The sequence below is a fragment of the Neopsephotus bourkii genome, unplaced genomic scaffold, assembly GCF_033783945.1.
Source record: "Neopsephotus bourkii isolate Nb327-2 ecotype Australia unplaced genomic scaffold, CSIRO-AGI_Nbou_v1 NB_1749, whole genome shotgun sequence".
Taxonomy (NCBI): domain Eukaryota; kingdom Metazoa; phylum Chordata; class Aves; order Psittaciformes; family Psittacidae; genus Neopsephotus; species Neopsephotus bourkii.
Window position 1 is genome coordinate 826,911 of NW_026902223.1, and position 24,128 is coordinate 851,038.

The window sequence follows — 24,128 nt, forward strand, 5'->3', positions numbered from 1 at the left end:
CAGCACAAGGGTCCATCTGCGCTGCCGTGGTGCTGGATTAACTGCCCTGCAGCTCCAGTGCCTGCATCTATTCCAGGTGGTGTGAGGGGATTGCTGCTCCCATCCTGGGTAGGTGCCCTTGGTACCAGGGGTTCATCAAAGGTGAGCAGAAACACCACCCAGAAACACCACCCTAAGTGCTCTCTATGCCAGGGCAATTCATTCCTATAACAATCATGAAGCTATGATCAGCTACCAGCACAAAGCACCCGAAAAGCAATGAACCAGCTGCGCCAGCAAAAGCAAATGTTGGCCACCCCAGAGCCTCCCAGAAACATTAATTCCTAATCTATTGGAGAGCAAGGTGTTTGCATTTAAATATTGCATGAATGTAAACACACTGGAAATACCCCTGGAAATCAGTATGATTCTACAAACCAAATTCCACACGCGCTCTTTGAGTTGTAATTAGAAGTCATTTTTACACGTTTAAAGCCTTACAAATACAAATGCAGTTGGAACTGATTACTGCTAAGAGCAAACACCCTGCGGAGCTTCATTAGGAGCGATGTTTGATGTTCATTAACCTTCGGTGTCTTTGGTAGCAGTTCCTGAAATACGGCATCTGCGCCTGCTCCCGGATGAGCACAGCCCAGACAGGATCCATCGCCCGCTGCCGCCACTCCCGGCCTCTTCTGCCCCAGTGCCAATGACTGATGCAACCAAGACAATGTCCGAGACCGGTGCCGGTGCCGGTGCCGGTGCCATGCTCAGTGTGTTCGGGGAAGCCAGGACACCCCAGAGCCGTGTTTGTGCTTCTCCAAGCGGGGACCCTGATGCCCCAGGTTTATTTCTATGTCTGTCTAAGGGGAAGCTCCTCAGCCCCGTGGTTGAGGGCAGGGTGTCTGGGAGGCTCCATGCGCTGCTTGAGGGCTCGGTGTTTAAAGGTGATGGAGACTCCCTTTTTAGAGGGAACCACTGGAAAGGAGGAGGGGTGATGGGCACAGGTTACTCCTGAGGAGGCTGTGGCTGGACACAAGGGTTTTCACACTGGAACACGCATCCACTGGAATAATCTCCACAGGGAAGGGGTGGATTCCCCAGCGCTGGATGGGATGCTGGGACATCTCATCAAGGTCATGCTTTCCCTAGAAAGGCTGGACAAGGCGGTATTGGAAGTCCCGACATGGCATCTTATGAAGTGATGGGAACCTGGCATGTGGGTCTTGGTGGTGTATTTAGTCCTTGGCACCTCACAGTTAAACAATGAACTTGTGCCTGCAGCGTTGCAGGGAGGGAACAAGCACATCACAGCCTCTGGTTCCCGTGGGGACACGCAGCTCGGTGGGGCCGCTGACACGGGGAGCAGGCGGCATGGACGGGTCCTGCCCTTTGACCCCTGTGTGCAGTGGTGAGGACTCGGCCCCCAGCCCGCCGGGACAGGCTGGCACCGAGCACCGCCGACATCTTGGCGCCGCGCACGGCGGGGAAGGGCCGGGCACGCCGGGGACCTTCAGCCGGGCGGTCCCCGCATGCCCGGAGGACCGCGGCCGGTTTTGAGCCCTGCTGCTCCCAGCGGGGCTCCGGGAACGCTCGGGCCGGCACTAAGCCCGGGGCAGGCTGCGCCGTAACCATGGAAACCGCGGCTGAGCCGCGGCGGCCCGGCTTGTCCCACGCGGCGTTCCGTAGCGCGCTGCATTATGGGCCGGGGGAAGATGGCCGCCTCCTTGCTGTGGTGGTGAGAGGAGTCGGGCTCTCCGGCGCTGCAGGACGAGTCTCCCCTTCTCCCGCAGCCTGCCACCCGCGCCCGCTCGCTCCCGTTCCGCAGCTCGCCGACCCGCTCTCGGCCCGCCGGTGTGCGAGGGAGCTGGGAGCCGCGATGGGCCGGGCGCGGCTCCCGTCGCAGAGGGTGCAGGGCCCGCGGGGCTAGAGGCGCGAGTGGAGGCCCGGGGCCCGGTCCCCGCCGGCACCTCGGCCCTCCGCGGGGCCGGGCGGCGCCGCTTTCCTCTGAGCCCGGCCGGGGCTGCTGTCTGCGGGCGGCGGCGGAGGAGGGGAGTCGCTGGGTGGAACGTGCTGCTTTCCCAGGGCTCGTCCTTACCTGCACACCTGGGAGAGGAGCCTCCCGCTGCCCTTGCCCCGTCCTCCCCCCCGCCACCCTGCGCCTCCGTCTCCCGGAGGCATCCCTGGGCCCCCGCTGCGGGCTGGGCTGAAGGTTGCTGCTCACTTGTTGCCTGATACTTCCTCTCTGATGGAGTCTGAGATGCTGCAGTCGCCTCTTCTGGGGCTTGGGGAGGAGGATGAGTCCGACCTGACTGACTGGAACTTGCCTCTGGCCTTCATGAAGAAAAGGCACTGCGAGAAGATCGAAGGCTCCAAGTCGTTGGCTCAGAGCTGGAGGATGAAGGACCGGGTAATGCTCAAGGGCAGGATGGGTTTTGGAGGAGGAGTGGGGCCATAGGTGATGGGAAGGGAGGATTTGGTGCTCAGAGGGCTTCTGTACCTCACACAGCAGCCTGTTTTCACATGAAATGGTGTGTGTTTGATCCAGTAGCTTGTGTGCTTGTCCTGTGGCACTGGGGAAAGCAAACATGGAGATGGGTCAAAAGTACTCATTTTGAAGCTCATGGAAATACACTCTTTGAGTAGTTCCCTCATTTAAGATCTTTAAATGAAATCTGGACACTTGGTGTTTTTCAGGAAAGGCAGTAAAATTAATGAGGCATTAAAGTGTTTTCTGGATCAGCAGGTTAACGGTGCAAGCACAAAGTGCAATAAGTGTAGTCATTACAGTTGTGTGCAGTGGTGAAGATACACGGAAGTGTTGTGGTTTTGAAGCTTGCCACCAGCATGTTATGTGGCATATGAAATTAAGGCAGCTTGTGTGTGTGCGAAACTGAGATTTTGATGACAGGAAAGAGTTACAAGATGAAGCACTTACTGTGCTAAAGCAAGGTGCTTCCCTTGTGTTTGAATGTAAGTTGCATGTTAAACTGATAAAGCCAAGTGTGGCAAAGAAGGATCCCTGCCTGGGTTCTCGAACTTGTTTCTAACTTAGATATTTAAGTTAAAAGCAACCAAACAAAGCACCCAAGAAATGTCATGGATAATGAGCGCCACTCATTCTGTTCTTGGAATCTGCTTTGGGTTATGGGATTCTCCAGGTCTCAGAGCTGCTTTGCCCATAGCTTTGTGTTTATGAATATGCTCGAATTCTTTTGGTGACCAGTTTTCTGATATGCTTATGATCTCTCTTGTAACACTGTGGAATAACTTGGGAACTGCAGCTGAAACCTGTGATTCTTTACAGAGTCATTATGCCCAGGTGTGAGGATGCCGTACCTGAGTCGGAATGTTTCTAGCAGGGCCATCACTGAATGGTTGTGAAGTTCTGGGGAAGGCTCTGGGTGAACTAGAATCACCTGCTTGAATAGCATCATGTACTGAAAATCTAACTTGGCAGATCTTTAGTGAATTGAACTGAAGGGTTTGGGATGTAATTTAAATGAGGCAAAGAACACAAAGTCTTGTGGTACATCCTCTTTGAAGGGTTTTGGCAAGGAAGAGGTTTTTCTCTAGTAGACTGTGGAGGTGTGATGAGCTTGCTTGTCTATTTTAGTGATCCCTCTGCCTTCCTGTGATGCTTTCTGATCTGCAGAGTTGTCTTTTTCTAAATTGGGAATGACATTGACTTGATCAAGGTAATCAATAGGTTGTACAGCTTAAGTGTGAACAAAGTGTGAGTAATCAGCTGTCTTCTGTGTACTTGTTAAATGTATCTCATGCATGTTGCAGCCAGAGTAATTTCAATGAAGAGAGCAGTGGTTACAATGGCCTAGTTCTGACCTTGTTTACTCCTGAGGACTTGCAGTCTCTTCTGAGAGCCCTCTATGCTGGAAAGGGTGTGCTCTTCATGTAGTAGTGTGCTACTCACTGAGAAAGAGCTTAGTGGAATTGGGCCCTGAATAATTCTTCAAGATATGGAGTCTGATTTTTGTAAATGAAGAAAATAGAAGCAAATCTGTAATTTTCTGTTTGGTCCTTCTGTTTTCACTATCAGCCTAAATCACTTTCCTTTGTATCAGGATCAGGGGTGCTGCTCATACATCATTTGTATCTGGACAGCTTTATCAGGTATTGTTGGGACAAACTTGCTGTTGTGTTTATTACTTTTTGCTCATCATATTAAAGGCAACACGTGGTCACTTCCCTCCAGTGTCAGTCTGACTGTGGATCTGCTGCATCTCCTGGTTCCCTTTAGCTTCTTCTCCTTGGCTCTCGCCTCCCTTTCCCACAAGCCAGGTCTGAGTGACTTCAGCGTGCTCTCCTCAAGATGCCACTGAAAGAGGTTTCCCTGAGGGTTGGAGGGGACCTACCTCTGGGTGTCACTTGAGAGTGTGGAAAGCATTCCATTATTTTGAATTTGATCCATTAACTTGCCAAAGCTCAGGATGGGAACTGTTACCTGTGTTTAAATGACCCAGCCTGTCTAAATCAAGGAATTCTCAAAGGTTAACCAGAACAAGTCTCTCTTTGCCTGAGTTGCAGGGAAATCTGTGGCATGGTTTTCCCTGTGGATCATGAAAAATCACAGGCAGTGGCAGATTTGGCTCTTACTCATTGTCTTGAGCAGTTGTTGGGAGTGATCCTCCCTTTGCTGTAGTTAATGGGAAATGATTCACTAAGGTTTGGGTATGGAATTACTCTTTTTTTTTTTCTTTTCCATCTTGCCTCATTGCTCTAAAAACCCCCGAGTTTGTAGGAACTTGAAGGTTCTGTAGAAGGCACAATTCCAATAAGAGGGAAGGATCAAACGAGAAGTAATGAGTGTTATATCTAGGTAAAGTAACTGAACGTTGACTTCCCCCTTTCATCCTGGACTGCTCTGAAAACATTTAATCCTTCGTCTCCTGCTTTCATAGACTACATGTGCCACCAAAGTGACACTGCTTTGATCTATTATTTATTTAAAGGGTATTTTTATCACAAGAGGCTTGGAATTATGCTTTGTGTATTGAATTAAATCTCACAGCCTCAGTAGCAACTGAATCAGGAAACTTGATTTAAATGAAAGTATTTCAAACACACCAAGTTTTACTGACAAGTTCCCACCAAATTCAGCATATTTAAATTAAGGTTTGTTGTACTTGTATTGATTTCTAAAATGAGCAGAGAGCTACAAAGCTGGTTGTAACAGTTGTACTTTAGCATTTTTTCCCTACTGCCTTCTAACTTGCTGGGTGAGAATTAAATCCTGGTTTTATGAGCAGAGGAATACACAATGAGGTTTCTATGGAAATGCAGATTAAAGCAGAACCATATGCAAATGGGCTTAACTCAGACAAGCAGAATTCACCTGCCTGCATGGTGAATGCTTCACGTGTCAGAGGAGGTTAATGAAGGATAGCAGTACTGGAAGTTTGCACACATCATTACAGCTTGAAAGGGTTGTGTCAATCTAAGGAGGTTTTCCAGGCGCTGTGGCCTGGCTGCCGCTCGCACTTTGAGCACTGGAGGCTCATCCCTTGGCTGAGTTTAGCTCGGTGTGTTCCATGTGAGCTGAAATGAAGCAGCAGCACTCTTGTGGGGGGAGAGGGTGGGTGTTCGTGTTTTGGCAGCAGCCTTCTCTTTACTTTGACTTACTCCATTTCCAGTATTTGATTTGTGTTTGCTTATGCATGATCACAGGCTAGCAACATTTCAGGGAACTCGTAACCCAATGAGTATCCCAGGATCTAACGCAGATGGTACGTATGTAGCTTCCGTTCTTCCCCTGGTATGAAGATGAACTGATAGGAGGACTGGCATGGAGCGCTTTGGCTTTGATGCTGTAGCGTGCTCCTGAGAGCTGGCAATGGCGTGACTCTTCCTGTCTCGTAAGTCAGTGGCTGAAATCCATTTTAGTTCAAGTGATCCTAAAAGTGGCGTTTGCTGCCCAGTGAGGTGTGTGAACTGAGCAGTAGCACAGGGCACCAGTGGCTTACAGATGTGTAAAGCCAAATGAAAGTCCAGCTTCTCCCCAGACTGTGCCTGCTGCTGTAAGTAATGAGCACTGTCATATAAGTTATAGATTTAGATCTTCTCTAACCTAGAACAAAGATCATTTTGAATGAAGGTGGTTGTGTATTGATTGGATAGAGTTGGGACACTTGTACTGTATCTAACACTATACACATTTTGATGTATGAGCAGAGAGGGGACTTTAATTAACAGCTCTGCCAAGGACAGCTAGTCACATCTTTTGAAAGAAAAAGGTCTCACCTCCATACACCAGCAGGAAACACCGAAACCTTCAACTCAATCTCTTTCTCATCCTGTGCATTTTCTCACTTCAGCTGACATGCAGGGGATGTAAAATGAGCACTGTTAGCAAAGGGAGTGACAGAGAAGAACTGTATCTGTGTTTCCCCATTAAAAAAATACAACAAGAGAACACATATATAATGTGCTTCACTTTTTTCTGTCTTGGCGACTGGTGTTGCTGAGCATATGGTGTTTGGAGAGGAGTTAGGCAATTATTGCTACTTAAAATCAACATATACGTGTGTTGCAGGGCTGGTTATCCTCCTGCCCCCAGCACGCTTGTAGGAATTTGCAAGGCACTGTGAACAGACAGTGAAAAACCCCCATACACCTTGAAAGACAGACCTGAGTGCTGGGCTGGTGTTGGAAATTGCAGACTTTAGTTAAAATCTATATCTCTGTGTGAAGTTTTACCTTTAATTCTCAAATGTAGGAGATGTTAATAAGCAGTGGTGGAACCTCGTGCAGTGGCGGATGGCCAGATGGTAGCGGCTGCTTTGCACGAAGCTCTCACGGTGCAAACTGTGAAGCATCTGTTCTGCTGCCAGCTACCACTCCTTTACTCTGGCATGGTGCATGTTTCAGTGGCTGAGAGGCTGAAGATAACCTTCAGTGAATGGTTTAGACATGCTTTGTTAACGCTTCTCTGGATCTTACATTTCTTCCCTTTTCCCTTACATTTTCCTCAAGGCTGACGGAGTTTCACTTCCATCTCCATGGGTTATGTAGGCTTTCTGGGAAGTTTGGGGCGTTTCTTCTGTTTCTCTCCAAGAATGCTGATTTAATTGGCATGCTGCTGTGCTGAGCTGCTGCCCTTGAACGTTTCCAGAGGTGACTGTTAGCGTAGATGGCCGTGGGTAACCGAGGGAGCCTATTGATCGCTCTGCGTGTCATAGCTTTAACTGGCATTTCTAAGTAAATTTGATAAACTCAAGATGTTTGTCTTGCTCTCCTGTTCTTCTGTGAAGACTGTAGTGTGGGTGCCTCTCTGAAGAAATGATGTCATGAAATACTTAACACAGGTTTGTGTTAATGGCATTCTTTATCCCACATCATAGCTTCACTCTGCAGTAGGTGACAGTGTTCAGTACAGTGTGGCTATCAGCACAACCAGACATCTTCATCTTTGTGTTCCTCACACTTCTGTTGAAATAAGAGACTTGATCTTCTCCTTATCATTTTCTCCTCATTGCTCCTGTAAGCTTACAGGTCTTTTCCAACCTATCTGATTCTATGATGCCATGGGCATGTTTTGAAAGGTAGTGCTAGAAAGAGCAGAATGTGGTGGAATGATGGAAAGAGGCCTGTACAGAATGCAAAGCAGATACAGAGTTATGCTGAGGTGAGAAGGAAAGCCGTTCTTACGGATCAAATGAGGAATAACACCTAGAAAATGGCTCATTGATTCTTTTTGTGTGTTATATAAAGAAAACAAAGATCATAGAATGAAATATTTGCTTCCTATTTTTAAGAAATGATTGGCCGGGATTTGAGCATCATTTTGGTTCTATGCATTAAGCAGCAGTTTAAAGGCAGTATTTTGGTGCTTTGCTGTGATAGGGCAAATCAGCCTACTTGGCTTTGTAGTTTTTAATCTGAAGAGCGATGCTGTTGTGCCTGATCACCTTTGATCTCAGAGGGACCTTCAGAAGCTGAGGTCGCATCAGGCAGAGAAGATGCACCCTGTTCTCAGAGCAAGTAAATAGAAGGTGTATACACGTATCTTGGGTCTTGACTGACAGCAGTAATTCATCTAGAGGTGTCAGAAGTGCTTGTAAAGTAAACAGTGAAGCCAGCAGTTAAGAGTCTACTTTGTGGGGAGCTGTGTGGGCATTCCTGACTGCTCCTGAACTTTGTGTAGCAGCTGCATTCACTGGGTAAACGAACATGTTGGACATAATAAACCTCTGAAGAAGATTCATAGGATTAATGTGGAATAGAGAGGTTAGAAAAGGAAAACAAACAGTGAGGAGGAGTTGATCTAGGAATCTAGTGTATGCTGTCACCACAGTCACAGCGGGAACTGACCTTTTGGGCTACAGATGGCTGGAGACTACCTGCAGAGGTGTTGAATTATTAATGTTAACTGGAAGTGTTTCTTTGCATGCTGCTATTTTTATCACTGAGGAGAAGCACACCGAGTTGTGGTGGTTTTTTTTCCATAACAATTCATTTCTCTCAAACTTTGTATTAAAATACCCCCTTCCTTGAAACTGGCAGCTCTCCCTTTTTAGTCGTTTTATGCTGCAGAAGTTTCAGGTAAGCAGAAGAGGACGGGCACATTTCTTCTGCTATTTGGCCTGCTAAAGGGAAGATCCATTAACAGGAAGTGTGGTGTGGAAAGGGTAAAGGGAGGGCACCAAGTTAGGGCTTGATGTAAGAGGCTGCTGGGAGGGCAAGACATCAAACACCCGCTTCTACAGGGAGGGTCTGTGTTCCTCTGCCTGGTGGCAGGTAGAGATAGATCATGTTCCTATGGGATGCTTTCCGAGTCACTCCCTTCAGAAACCTTTCTTTGGAGGTGTATGATCCACTGCACCAGGAAGGTCAAGGTTTTCTCTGCCTGAAATGGGAAGTTGCCAGAGTTCAGAGTGCCCATCTCCTCCTGTGGCTGATATGCCATGAATCCCATCACCCCCAAGAGCCCCCCTCCAGCATGCAGATCACTGCAAGGGGTCACTGGCTTGTGAGAAAGCTTCCATGAGGCTTGGGAAGGAAAAAACCTGATTTTTGTGGTGCTGAAGAATGAATGCAACTGAAACCAAAGGGAGAACAGTGTTTTGTGTCGCTAAACATTGCTGTTGCTGCTCAGTGTTTGGAGAACTCCTTGTTGGAGTATTAATGGCATGTTTCCAGAGCAGTCAGCATCTTGCAGTCACCCGAGGAGCACCTACCTTGTGTTGCCTTTTGCTTGAGAGGCTTGTATTCAATCTGTGTAAATGTACATAAAGAAAAAGAGTCAAAGAAAGCCTTCAGGAAGGGGATGAATTCCCTGAAGGAGCAGGAGGGTTGAGCGGGGTGGCCAGTGAGGATTTCTCAGGCTGGAAATCTGTCCCGGTGTTTGTATTTAATGCTGATAAGTTCCCCCTCAGCTCTGTACAGTGATGTAGCAGCTCATATTTTATGTTTAATGCTGTGTTTGTATTAACTTGCAGAAGCACTTTTAACTTCCTGGCATAAACCCAGGCAGGTTGATCAGGGTTGAGTGTTCAGCTGTGACATGGTTGAACAGAAAGTTTTCAGCTTGAAAATTGCAGTGTGGAAATAAAATATTCATGGGTTTTAAAGTGTCCATTTGGGAATGCTACGTGAGGGTCTTCCCACAGAATTCCTCAGAAATTGATTGACTGACTTCTTGTTGGTAGAAGATGAAGCAGTGATGTGACTCCTTAGTTGCTAACCTCTCCTTACTAACTAGTGAGAACAGGTTAGCAACAGTAAGAACCCCCAGCAGCCGCACTGGGTTTGGTCTGAGGTTACTCCCTCATCTGCAAATTTCTTTTGTCTCAAAATGAAATCAAAGGCAAATTAAAAATACTTTGCAAGTTCTCTGATCTTCAGTATAATGTGTGAATTTTAATGTCAATGCTTTAATAAGCATCTTCTCTCCTTAGCAGACACCAAAGTACCTCTGCTCACTTCCTCCCATTCCTGATCTGGGAGTTGAATTCAGTACTGTTACTTCTCAGGAAGAGCTTTTGGACCCAGTGGGTTTTGCACTTTAAGTATTGCAGGTTCTGAACCACCGTTCTTAAACAGTTTTCAATTGGATGCAGCATGATGTTGTGAATTGTATCCAACTTGTCTTTTTAAGCAGTCAAATCATACTCTATACAGAGGAACCCACAGTTAGAGCTTCTATGGGTTTGATCTTGAGGCTTTGCTGAGAAAGCATTTTGGATATTGGCTTTCCTGGAAACTTGGCAAATATTCTCTGCTTCATTTTTCAGTTTTAACAACAACCCAGTGGCATGCATTCCGATGGATGTGTTCTTGAAATGTAGAGAAGAAAATATTCACTGTCTTAATGATGGATGAGAATGTCCCTGTATTTCTCATATTAAGAAGCTTTAAATATGCTACAGAGTTTCTGGTGGCTTGTTCCAAAGTTGTTCAGGAATGGGAAAAGCATTATTGGGTTCCTTGGTCTGTAATGATTCAGCATCATCAGTGGCTGTTGAGTAGGAGTTTGGGGAGTGTGAAAGTGCTGTAATTCCAACTGAAGATGTGTTCTATAGTAGCACAGCAAATGGTTGTGCAGTAGAATACCTGACCTCTGTTGTGGGGAGGTGGGAGCAGGGAAATAACCCCATTTGTCCCTAGAACTGGTTAGCGTGTTACATTTCATTACTGGGTTGCTGTCTGTGCTCAAGGAGAATCAAAACACTGAGCTTAGGAATAGAAAATCAAGATCAGCGAAGTCACAGCCAGACCTTGCTAGTAAAACACTGAGAATAAGTCAGTGTTAGACCACAAGTGGGAACCAATAAATAAATGAGAAGGAAAAGACCATAGCAGGAGCCTTTCTAGTGAAGGAATCATTTGTGTGTTTTCAATTCTAAGAAGAGATTTTGTCCAGCAGTTTTCTTAGTTTCCTTCAGTGTGGGTTTGCCAGTGTTGGGGCTCTCTAACACCCTGCAGCACCTTGGGTTTCAGAGGCTGGGTGAGCTTTTTCTTTTTTTTCTTTTATTTCCTATTATGTTTTTCTTTTCTTTTTTCCCTTTTTTATTTTTTTTCCCTTTTTTTTTTCTTTCCTTTTTTCCCATCTTCCTATGCTGCTGAGTACATGAAACGAGGGAGCAGGAAGGAAGCCAGGGGCTCTTGCTGAGGAAGAATAAGGCACTGATGTATCGGGTGCCAGATTTCTGCTGTTCTGGTAGGAAGCCTGTTCCTGCAGGTTTAAGACTAGGGGGAACTGTTTTCATCCACTGCCACCCATTGCAGCAGCCCATGGTGCAGGAGCTGCGCTGCTCACAGAGCCCAGGACAGGGAGTGCTGGTGGCTGAGGGATGGAGCTTCCCAGTCACCTCGGATCACTTGTGGAAACCAGGCCTCTTTTATAAGATACAGATTTTGTAGGGGATGAACTGAAAAAGTACGGAACTGTTCATCCTTTTCATGCATTCTAGGAAGTGCTGCTTACTCCTTGCTAGCTCGGGGATGAGTAACTCCCACACGACTGCAGGGTTTTGCCAGTAAGAACATAATCAGATTTCATGCTATTTTTTTCTGGGTTCCCCATCATAGACATGGGAGTGAGCAGACACTGGTCCTGTCCTCCCTTCTTGGTGTGAATAGCATCTCTCTGCTTCAGTTTCTGTATAATTACACACTTGTGTGGCTCTGGCTCATTCTCTAAGTGTGAAGTTTGGGTGTTTTTTCTTGTTTTGCCTGCTGCTTGGAATTGCAGTGAGCACCCTGGGGGAATGGAGGTGTGGGTGGCCTTGCTTCCGACAAGCCAGGGAGTGCTGAACACGTGATGGAAGCAACTTGAGCCACCTTCCTTCTGTTTTCCTTCTCTGGTTTAGGTATTGGGATGAGGGAATGTAGAAAAGAGCATAAGGATGTGAAATCCATGTTTTTAACTGGCTGCAGCACCGTGTCATTGGTTGGAGGTGAGGCATTGCTGAGTTTGGATGTTGTAGGTTTGTGGTGCCTCGTGTGTCTCCACAAGCAGTGGGAACATGCTGCCCATCGGTTCCAGGGGCTGATGCTGAAGCAGCAGCTGGAGCCAACCCAAACCGTTCTGTGATTCTATGCTTAAGAAAATAAGCAAAAAATAGAGTGAATGTGTTGTTATGGTTTAGTGGCTCACTTGGGTGTTTTTTCCCTTATAATGCTCTTAGTTTTAATATTAGAAAGAACATCCTCTATTATAATATTGATCAGGGACCCTGAATAGCACATCCTCATGTTTTAATAATGCGTTTCAGTTGGACAGTGACTATTTTAAGGTGAGCAGCAGAAGTCTGCTGATAGCCATTTCCATGCTCTGGAAAAGAAGAATGGGCTCTGGAAATAATCATAAAAAATAGGACCTCAAAGTCTCAGTACTGATCTATTTAAAAAAATGAAAAATTGCAGCAGTCATCCCCTGCTTGGAACAGGGTGTGTTGAAGAGCAGGTAACAAAGGTTCACCGAAGCCCTTCACAGGTTACAGCAGTGGTAAAAATCCAGCACAAACACAATTGATTTTGTTTTTACACTGAGTAAGGGGTTTCTTGTCTGTCTTTGCAGATGAAGACTGTCAGTGTTGCCTTAGTTCTGTGCCTAAACGTTGGTGTGGACCCTCCTGATGTGGTGAAAACGACTCCCTGTGCCCGCCTGGAGTGTTGGATCGGTAAGTCCTGAGAACTTCCAAGCTCCAGCTAACTGTTGTCAGCTACATACAGGGATGTTCAAGTGGTGTGTTTCCTGAACTCAAAACTGGGGTGAACAAAAGGAAACGGGGCATCTGACATCACTGTCTGTGAGTTAACTGAGAGTCCAGCAGTAGCTGCTGCCTTGGCTCATCTTTCCTGATTTGTTCTGAAATGGGATAGCGTGGAGAAGACAAGGTGGTGATGAGGTGCTTGGCTTGCTTTTAATTGTTGTGGATTTATAAATACCTAAGGAAATCTCAGAGCAGTTATGTCTTTATAGAGAGCTGTGATCTGCAAAGCTTTGCAATTACCCTGCATCATACAGGGTAGGAATAAGCTTGTGTAAAATGCATGGATTTTACTGCATGGTGAGGAGACTGCTCTGAGGCTAATTTAATTGGGATCATGAATTCAGAAGTCCTGGAATTATTCCCAAGGATGTTTTGCCAGCAGCTCTAGCACCTGGGCGTGCTACCCTGCTGCAGTGTTGGAGTGAATTTCTAGGGTTTTGTGAAGAAATGGAAAGTTGCCTTGGTTTGGTTTTTGGAGATCACTTCTCATGAGGACGAGACTTATCTGAAGTAATTTTACAAGGAAATACCTAGTGTAAGAAAGCTTTCTGAGAGATTTGGGGTTTATCTGGGTATTGAAAATGTTCAGTCTTCAGGAAGTAACGTGCAGAGCTCTGTAATCCTGAACTGTGGGGCTTACATCAGGCTGCAGAAGCAAATGAATCATTGTCCAAACTGAATTTCCTAAAAAACCTGCAGAATATCTCCTTTCTAACCTTGCTGTACCTGCTTATGAATCATGGCAGCTCATTTGTTTTAACCTAAAAATGCTGATGACTTTAAAGCAGTTAAAAAGCCATGAGCATGCAATAACAAATACACCTATTCAGTGGGGAGAACAGCTCTAGTTTCTCACTGATACATTGAGAAGAGAGCAATGAGAATGAGGGGTGTTGCAGAGTCATGAAATAAAGTTATTAATGACTGTCATCAGTGAAGAGCATGTTGAATGCAGCTTTGTAATGAAATGTTCAGTGTGTATCTCTACCCAAGAAGTTGTTTCCGTTTCTAGCCAACTTTTGGCAAAGGTAATGGCAAAAAATCTGCAGTTTTTCTCTGTACAATGCTCTCCAGAGCAGCTAAAGGTGAGGATGGTGGGAGAATCTTTGCCAGATGGGTAAGGAATTGTGGTGATTGTTTTGGTGCAATTGCTGCTCTTTACAGCCAAGCTGAGATCTCCCTTGTGTGAACACTGCACTTTGCTGTCCCTTCCACAGGCACCCTTAGAGTATCTCAAGTGGTTTATTTTCCTCCGGAGTGAAGCCTGAGCTGACATGTGTGCTGCGGTGTCAGCCTGGCGCAGGGAAGGCACTGGAGGAGCCTCATGCTGCGACTGCACTGACAGTGTCCTGGCTGGTGTCTGCAGGGCTTTGTCCTTAAGCGTGCGCTCAACACGGGAGGCTGAGGGCTCACGTCATGACGCTGGTGCACAAGCTATATTTAGGAAAACAATTTATTTCCACTGTTTGGCTCTTGGAATGGCACCAGGGAACTTTCTTTTTATACAAAAGGATGTTGTTAATAACACTAATTGCTCTGGAGGCACCCCAGGGTCTCCAGACTACGTTCCTCTGCTGGCAAAGCGCATGTAAAGTGTTTGAAACTTCTTTTTCTGAAGTTCAGTTTGGTCCTTTTGAAGGACTCAGAACAGAAATCCGATGCGTTTATGCTTTCTTTTTTTGTTTCCTTTTTCATTTGGGCAGTAGCTAATGGCATATTAACTCACAGCAGGCTTCTGAGGTCTGAGCAGTCGCCTCCAGGGATACCTTCCACTAGACCAGGTTGCTGCAAGCCCCATCCAACTTGGCCTTGAATAACTCACCGATTTGGTTAATAGAATTATTTATATAAAATAGCAAAATATTAGCTTCTGGTTTCTTTGAAGCTTGTTACTAGTGTCAGTTACATGGCCATGGTGTTTGAATAAAGCACACAAGATGAAGCTGTGCTGGTATGGATGGATGGGGTAATTACCCAGTAACACAATTAACTTCTCAAACTCCAACTGAAGCGTGCTCTCTGGAGCAGTCAGCAATGGAAGCAAATGAGGCAGGATTCTGCATTCATCAAGACCATATATTTATCATCAAATATTTAACCAGTTTAAATTTTTGTCATTATTTACTATAGAAGCCTTTTTTTTCTTATGAAGGAAACAAATGCAATGCCTTTCTTGGCTTTTAAAACCCAATTATATTTACTGCCTTAGCAAGAGAAATCTTCCAAGTGTGACACTCTTTAATGGTGTTTAATTTATACTGGAGTGAAGAATCTGGGGATGCATTCTTCTGTGAAAAATGCAGTGTTTCTGAATTTGAAGTGGAAAGTGCAGGAACCTGCATTAAAACATCATGAAACAACCTTTCTTGCAAACAGACCACTGGGGAGGGACAGGATGGGAAGATTTTGGCTTCTTTCTTCTGCAAAGGGTGGTGGTGTCCATCTGGATTCTACAGAAACACAAAGTTTTAAATGCACATAAAATTGGATATAATTTCTGCTGCTTGTCAAGCTGAGTGATTCAGGTGTGGTCAGAAATGCTCATTTGTGTTCTCTTTCCCAGATCCTCTGTCAATGGGTCCTCAGAAAGCTCTGGAAACCATTGGTGCAAATCTACAGAAGCAGTATGAGAACTGGCAGCCAAGAGTAAGTAGTCCTTGGGCTTCCCCTCTGCATAGACTGCACACAAAGACACATGTCTGTTATGTGGCCTGGTGGTCCTGCAGCATTGGTTGCTTTCTTCCTCCATTGGTGTGAATGAGCTCTTGCAACTGTTGGATTTGGTGGCTTTTCAGCTGATGCCCCCCTTGGCTCACACTCTCTTTGATCACAGCCTGGAGGTTGTTTAAAGTTTTACAGTGATTCTTTTAAACTGAGGTTCTTCTGACTTTGTTGTGGATGTTGTGCAGTTAGTGGTTGAGGAAGGCTCTTGGGTTTGTTTTGAAACATGATTTCAGAGCTTGGTAACTGCCAGTTCTGCCTAAAGTATGATGTGTGTAGATGTCTGAAAATGAATGTTTGGGGTAGTAGTAGCACTTTAGGAATCAGAGCAGGAGTTAAAGCAGCATGCAAGCAACTGGCTCGTTGTTTCTTCTTTGGTAACATCTCACATTTCACACAAGGGAAGTGTTTTGCTTCTGCATCTTTCATTGTTCCTGGTTTCATGTGTTTCAGTAAATAAACTACAGAAAGATCTGAAGAATAACATTTGAAGTCTGCAGCATTTTCTAAATAGATTCAAAACCTGAGCTGTAGAGTCCTCTTCTCTGTTAACATTCCCCAGCATGTTCATGTCCTTATCTGTATGCTCTAGGCAGTTTGGGTCAGAATATTCCTCTTCAAAGTACCTGGACTATTGACTACTAAACCATAAATTTATCATTAAAAGCATGGAATGTGTAAGCAGAGCAGAAATAGTAACTTCAGTGAATTAACCTACCTGCAGGGGGGCTGTAATTTATATTTTCTCTTATGATGTGGTATGCACACTAATCTGGTCTTCATTTTCTTAAGGAGACGTGGTTTCTTTTCTTCCTTTTAGATTGTTGGCAGTAATGATGTGTGGGTTTTGTCAGCACCAGGGCTGTACTTTCTGTTTCTATCATTACTCACTACTTTATTTAATGTATAAATAATCTACTGAGTGTCTCTGTAACGTCTGTTCACATTAGTGTAAGAGTGTGGTCTGTAATTGGGAAAGTTCCTGGTACTTCCCTGTCCTCTCTATAGGATGCCTGGAAGGAGAAGGCCCTTGTGTTAGCTGTGCCCTTAGGTATTTGTAATCAGTCCTTCTATTTAAATAGAGATGGGTTCCAGGCATTTACTTGTTTGTTTGTCATTTATAAAATCAATGCAGAGAGATTGCCCCCACCGAGGATCTGAGAGTGTTTGTCACCAGAAACAGGCTTGTTAGCATGTGTGGGGTTAGAGGCTGTGGGTGAATGTTGTCGAGTGCATTCCAGGTCCCTTCTGTACTTTTCAATTCAAACTTGATGGAAATAATATTCTATTCAGAACAATTTGAATGTAAATGCAGTTCATGCTGGTTCTTTAGCTCTTTGTGTGGCATTTCCCTGCTCCCTTATTTAGGGCTGGCTGACTAGAGCTGGGTTTATCATTCAGTAAAAGCTTAGTGTCCTGAAGGAGAGTTACTGGGTTTAGTGGAGAATTGACCACATTACTAAATCTGTGGGTAACTGTCCGTGGGAATGCTTTTTCCTGAAGTGTTTTGTAAGTGTATTTACATAAAGTCTTCTCTTGGAGCATGATGGTGTATATTTGAGACCGAGGCTTTCCTTCAGTGGTTTTCCTGGTTTTCCTCTTGGTACATTGACTTTTTTTTCTTTAAACTGTCTCTTGCCTCCTAGGAATTGGGCAGAAAACTCAGATAGTGTCTGAAATCCAATAGGAGAGGGAAACATCTTGATGCAAAGGTGAAAACAAATCTTTTTCTCTGCTCTTTAATAATGGAGCCCATATGACTGAGAATGAGGGTGGGCACCAGGGAGCAGCGGGGCCCTGTGTGGGAAGACCTCATCTCACCTCATTGTGAAGGGTTTGCAGGGAGCACAAGGCAATCACTGAGCTCAGCTGCTTGTGTGGAAGGTGCCGGGTTCTGGCCAGTAAATCAGAGCCCTGTGGAGCATTGCAAAGCTGAACACGCACCGCTTTATTGCACTCTACAGGGCCCTTGAGTTTTCTGCAGTAATAAAGAGCTGATGTGCCATCTGCAATAAAACAATAGGAACATTATTGAATTTCCTAGACCTTTCATATAAATACTAATGCATCTAGTTTTGTCTGTTTCTCAGTGGTTTGGGATGGTTGAAGAATTGATGGAAGGAGGCCAATTTGGGGAAAGCCAGGCACTCTGCAAGAGAGACCAAATCATGACATAGCTGATGTTACTGGGCTGTCAGCAGGGTCCTGCACCAGGAAACACCTCCTCCGTGGCTGGCTGTGAGTGCACAAGTGGAGGGAGCGCCTGCTCAGGGGATGATGTCAGCAGTAAATGCTGTGTTGAAGCCCTGTGACACCCCTTCCAGTGCAGCCCCTGTCTGCTTATAACCTTTGGAGGTTGTTCAAATGCACTAAATACAGCTTAGATGGAAAAGCTTAACAAGGGCTAAGCGTGAAAATTCTTTGTTTCTGGAGACTCCCAGGCTGAGGCATATTTTCTTCCAGCTCTTATCGAGTCCCTTTCTAAATAATCTATCAGCTTGCCATTGCCTGAAGTATTTGTCCTGATTAAATTTAAGGCTTTGCTTTATTGCTGTGTAGCAACATAAATTTGTGTGCTGCAGGAGTAAAAACCACTCCAGCCGTTGTTTCATCTGCAAAATGCTGCAGTTAAACAATATCCTGTCATTTCATTGCAATTCTCAGGAGAAAATTTCACTGGGGGAAGAGGGGAGATGACAAAGCTGTTGCCTTTATCTGTCTTCATCAGGAATTGGCGGAACAAGTAAGAGTTATTTGAATTCAGTGCAAAGAGACTTTGGATGCTAGGGAGAAACTGGAAAGGAAAACAAGACAGCTCTTACCTAGAGTTACCTTCGGTCGTGGGGTTTGAGTTCCACTGGGCATGGAAGGGGTTAACCCTGAGAGTAATCTGGAAAGCAGGCTCAGTTATGGGAGGTAAAAGGGGTTGCTGAGGCAGCTAAGGATGAGAGGAGGAGAGTGAAAGAGCCCAGGATCCCACTCCCTCCCCAGATGCAGCCTGATGGAGGTGAATAACCTTCCCTGGGATTCTCTTCTGGCCAATGGGGGTCATCCTGGGGGGTGGGAAATGGCTGGGGAACCCCATGGACAAGGAGAGCCTTTAGCAGAGACTGCACCTTATATCACTTTAATTGCCCAGAATAAACCACTTTGAATTTCCACTGGAGATTCATGTGCTCTGGATTTCAAATATTTGGATAAGAATAGATCTGTTGAAATGATATTTCTCTGCTGCTGATCTTCATCTCTTCCCCTTTGCGGAGCAGTGCCTGTGTTAGGTGCAGTGTTGTGTAGGTGACCAGGGAGAGCAGTAGTTTGCTGGTGCTGGCAGTAAGTAGCAACCATTTTCCCCTTGTCTGGATGCAAATTCAGTTTTCTTGGCAGCGGTGCACGTTGTGCCAGTCAAAAGGCAGGAACTTTCCTTAGTTTAAAAGTCATCAGGCTTTGTTTGAAACAGGAATAATAGACTATGAATTCCGAGTGCTGCTGCAGTGGATGCTTTATGGAGGTGCAGTCACTAGCGGGGGTTTTATGAGCAGAAGTTACTCTTACTTAGCTCCCAGTTTACACCCATTTACCAGCAGAGCTGGGACCTGGGCTGTTTGCTGCAGCACTCTGCAGTGCTGGAACAAAGGGGTGAGTGGAGAGGTGGAGGTGGTGCTGCAGCTCTCTGCACAGCACCATGGTCCTTTCCATGTGGACCAGCTTGGGAGTGTGGCTTTCTGCATCCTCTTGCCTGGAGTTCTCTGGGCTGAGCTGTAGTACAGGGAGCATCATTTACACTGTGTAAAAGCATCCTGGTGTGTGGCACTGCACACAATGCTGTGAGGTGAGGCTGCTCTTTGATTGCTGCTGCCTTAGAAGGGTGCCAAACTTTCTCTTTTTCCCTCCCCTCTCTCATAATGGACGCTTCATCACTTGGCTTCTGGCCTTCCCCAGGCAATAGTTTCCTTCGTTTCCATTGCAGTGTGTTTGCCTTTGAGAATGGGGCTGTGTAGCCAGAGCAGAGCTGTAGGTTGCATGATGCACATGTTACATAATTCAGATATGGCATGAGGTGCTCTGGAGCATATACTGATTAAATTTGCATGAAATTATAGATTATTTTTTCTTTCTGTTGGCAATGGCTATGACCAGTTTCTTTCTTTAACTCCAAACTGACCAGAACATTCTCAAGACCTTTCTTTCTCTCTCTCATGTCACTCGATGAGCCACCCCAAAGAATTTTTTTCCCCTTATTCCCACTTGCCTAAATAAAACAAGGTCAATTGCAGTATTGAGTTTTCTAATTCAAATTTAACTCCTTGCTGTCCCCCTTGTTCTCCTCCTGCTTCCTCCTTTTTTTGCTGAGACAGTCGCTTACACTGTTTTGATTGATGGATTTAGCTGTATTTCATTATAGCTCCTCCTGAACAGACACCCCTGGAGTGAAGGAGAACCATGACCTATGAAAGGGAATAAAAATCCCAGGTAGGGGAAGAGCTGGATAGATGTAGAAGGCAAGATTAAATCGACTTTTAAAAGCCTTTGGAAAGGGTGGCTTGGAGTCTGACACTGGGATTTGAGATCTGCAGTATCCCCAGTCAGTGAGGATGGGGTGTTAATGTGCACACTGTCACACAGCAGTTTTGCTTCTGTCCTTACACAGTTCTCTTTTGGATGCTCTGTTACTTGGATTAGTGCCACTTATTGAGAGACAGGCAGTAACACATCTGAACTGGCAGATCGAGGCATGTTCGAGGGCTTTCCAGACCATTTCATTTACGTGGTCGTACCCATTTTTTCACTCATCTCAAAGAGGTGACATAGCCAAGGAGGAGCAACTGCAGCAATCCCTTACTGGAGTGGGCCTAAGGAAACTGAGGACCTCGGTACTCATCCCAGGCAGGCCTGGCTGCTCCTTCTCTGTGGGGCATTAATAGCTATGGTAGGTAGTTAACTGTATTCCTGATCCTCCCAAGCTGTTGGTGCCAGGTTGAGACTCTCAGCAGCATGTGGCCCATTGTGCTTAACTATGCAGGTTTTTAAATAAAGGATTTTCCAGTTTTTCCCTAATCCAATGTAGTAGGTGGAGTGCTGCCTCCTGCAGCTCCCATCCACCCGCGAGGGATGCTCTGTGAGGAGTCTCCTACAATACAGATAGATTGTATTCTTTGTGGCAAGCTTTCAAGGAAACAGTGATGCTTTTCTGATCAAACGAGGCTGCCTCTTTCCCTCTTCTTGTCTGCTTCCCAACAGTTTTAATTTCAAAGGAAGTGTAGCCAAGATAGTTGAAACAGATAATTTGAAGCCTCCACCTTTTGGTGCCTGTTTTCTGTTGTTGATGCTGTTGTTTCCCTCATTAGATATTTCTGGCTTTGATACAGTTCCTGAGGTTTCCTTCCTTGCATTGCTTCTTTCTGCCTAATGAATTGGTAAGTTGCTGCTGCACATCAAAGGTTGAGCATTTCCTACATAGTGACTAGTTAAGCAGGAAAGATAATTGAACGCGTGGCCTAATTATTGGTCTCTGTGAGTCATCCTTTGCCTTCATTTCTGTAGGGTTTTTCTTTTTAAAACAACAGCAAATACTAATTGCTCCGGCAAAAGATCCTGTAGAATTCCAAAGGGGAAAATGGAAAAACTTGGTCTCCCTGCTCTGCAGATGTGGGAACATGTAACAGTAACAAAAAAAGCAGATGAGGAATTAAAAAAAGGCACTGTGACCTTGTTTAACAAAAGCAGGTTTTCCTAAGAGGACTCTGTTGTTTCTGAGTTCCCGACAGCCTCTTGAATTTGGCAGCTCTTTGAGGCTCTGCAGAATTGCTGCTGTATCAAGCCTTTGCTGTCTTGTTAGAGATCAACTGTCTTCAGCAGAAAGCAGCAGTTTTTCCAGAGGGGAAAAAAAAGTCTGTTGTAAAAGAGGGGTCAACGAGTACAATTGCAAAACCACTCATTGAGGTTCTCATTCTACCTGAGAGGTTGTGCTGGTACTGTTCTGGGTGTGACTGTAACCCTGTGCTGTTGTTACAAGATGTCCCTCTAGAAGCAGGGGTGGTTTAGCCAGAAAAGCACAAGTTGTACGTGTGATGGATGCTGAAAGCCGCTTTTTTGTGTCTTGTGATTACGGAGAAAATTAGGGCAAACAAAGCAGGAGTTCTGACTTGTAGTTCTGTGATAGTGCTCTGCAGCCTTGCTGTCTGCTCCTCCACAGCACAGCATGGCCCGGGAGGACGCAAGCCCAGGCTTCAGTTTAAACCACCACCAAAGAGCTGCTTTCAGCTCTTTTGGGCTGAAGAATCTGAACTGGGCCACCTCTTTTCTTCTGTTACCAGAGCACTGAACACCCAGAGGAAGTCCCAGTGAACAGCTGTGAAGGTTTAGCATCTGAACCCACTGCATGGGCTGCCTGGAGTTTTGTAGCCTCAACTGTAGCCATAGGTGCTGCTGAAGTAACTGCTTCACCTGGGAGTAGCTGTGCCACATGTGCATAAAGCTGTCCTAAAGCAGTGAGAACCAAAGGATTTGGGAGTACGCGGTACAAGTGGGGAGTCTGCCTGCTGCAGTTCTGGGGCTTGGTCTGCGTAGAATGTGTTTTAATTCTTTTGATAGTGGAAGAAGTATGATAAATCTCTAACAAAGCACTAAAAATGAAGTGGAAGCTGTGAAATTGCAGCAGTTAATGTAGTTTACACTGATTTTGCTGAGGTTTTGGTGGAAAACTGAGGCACAAAAAGGGGAACAGATACAGGCATGGGCTGATGTGGAGAAGATGTAAAGACAAGTCTTTCAGTGACCGTGCTTGCTCTTGCTTTGCTTTCCCCAGTCTTCTGACAATAAGATCCATTCATGTTTTCTATTTCTTCTCTTTTTGTTTTGTATTTTATCACCAAAATGAGGCCAGAATTGGCAACAAGCAAGATTCGTGTATTCCAGGGTATTTCCGCATGACCATTGTACTCTTCGTGGCTGTTTGTCCTGAGGTGGGCAGAAAGACCTGATCTCAGAAAGGCTTCTTGCAAGAGATAAGCAGCTCTGGGGCTCCAATCTGATTAACGTTTCTCTGTAATTACCACCCAGCCTCTGTGTGACCTATTTAAAATCCCTTGTCTTTGTGTTCCTGCGAGCTGTGAATCCTGGGGATGGGAGATGGAGGAGTCTTCTGTGAGCTGCTTGCATAGACCCTGGTGCTCTTTACCTGGTGAACACCACTGGATATCCACTGGGATTGAGTCACTGCAAACTTGGACATGCGGGTGATTCTGCATTAGGCAACTGAAGCTTCTTTCTGAATAGGCATGGATTTTGTGTAAAACTTAAAGCAGTAACAAAGAAAACGAGTTACATTTTTATATATCCCTAAGGCAGAAGGAGGAAAGCCTGAAATACTTTGGGTTTAACTCTTTTCATAGGAATCCTAACAAAGCCTAAACCTCTAAATGGTTGTTTTTCCTTCTCCTGACTCATTAGGCTCTTTGTTAATCTGCACATTGCTTCATTGAACAATTACTCTGCAGCCAGAGGAAAACCTGAAATTACTAAATAATTACTTAGCATTGAGAAGATGAACTTCTTGTCCTCGTGTGAATACAGCTCAGTTGTTCCTCCTGGTGAAAATGAGGAGCTTTGACCAGCACAGAAAGATGAGTTTGAGGATCTGCAGCCTAAGCTGGGCTCCAGGTGGTATCTAAGTTTATATTTAAGAAATAAGGAGATGCAGAGCCTGAAACTTTAAAGAGCTCTTAAAATAGCGGTTACAAAGAAGGAACAGTGCTCAAATGACGCTGCTGCTTAGGAGCACTGTTATTTGACTAAGCAGGTTTTAAGGATGTGTCCTGGTGTGTACTCCAAATCCTGTCAGAGCATTTTGTGCTGTGCCCCATCGCAGCCATCACAGTGGCATCAGGTTGAGGGGCAAGATCTGGCGTGTAAGAAGCAGCTTTAAGTTGTTTGACAATGCCTTCTGTTTCAAAAGAACCAATTCCTTACCAGCCGTTTCGGGACGTTTGTTTTATTCGATCAGATTGGGAGGGGTTGTGCTGGTTAGGCTGGGGTTGGATCCTGTATGCCTTGGAGCAAACTGGTGTGTAGCAGCTGGTAATTGCAGAGAAACAGCCCTGTCACCTGAATCTGTTATAGCATACTCAAGGTTAGTAGTCTTGGTTGTTGTCTTCCCTGTCAGCATCAGCTCTCAGGAACACAGTGCTCAAAGGAAGTTTTTTGGAAGCATTGGTGAATCCTGAATCCACATAATGAGGATCAGATTCTTTGGAATTCATTTCACATTGGACTTAAAAGCAAGGTCAGAGGCTCTGCAGAGGAAAGGTAAAGTCACTCCACTGCTGACTACAGTCCAGTGAATAAATGCTCCACGCTTACAATGCATTTGCTCCGAGACATCTGGCAAATGAAGCTGTTGGAATCTTGGGCTGCTTGTGAGTATCCTGGCACAGAGGAGAGGGAGATGGATTTTTAAAGGCAACCAGATACCTGCTGGGGACTTGCCAAAGACTTGCAAGAGTCTTCCTTAGGGCTTGGTTTAGCGTTTGAGCTGAGGTGTCTGTAAGTCACAGTGCATGTCATTGTAATTAATACTTTTCAAGTTAGCAGTAACTATTAATTTTATCAGAACCATTTTTTTATGGCCTGTGTTAACCAGGTTAAGCTGTTGCTCACAGCATCCATTTGGGATTTCCAGATGCTCCCTTGTATTTA

General features: G+C 45.4%; 1 protein-coding gene across 4 annotated transcripts in view; it reads left to right on the forward strand.

The window, feature by feature from the left end:
- The first annotated feature begins 1,772 nt into the window (after positions 1-1,772).
- RPTOR (regulatory associated protein of MTOR complex 1) overlaps positions 1,773-24,128 on the forward strand; it is a 113,794-nt gene continuing 91,438 nt past the window's right edge. For 3 of the 4 annotated variants that reach the window (XM_061377191.1, XM_061377192.1, XM_061377194.1), the window contains exons 1-3: positions 1,773-2,389; positions 12,518-12,620; positions 15,277-15,359. In XM_061377191.1, the coding sequence (XP_061233175.1) occupies positions 2,228-2,389; positions 12,518-12,620; positions 15,277-15,359 (348 nt within the window). In that variant the 5' untranslated portion in view covers positions 1,773-2,227. The remainder of the gene's footprint in view (positions 2,390-12,517; positions 12,621-15,276; positions 15,360-24,128) is intronic. The other variant, XM_061377193.1, reaches the window with a different exon arrangement.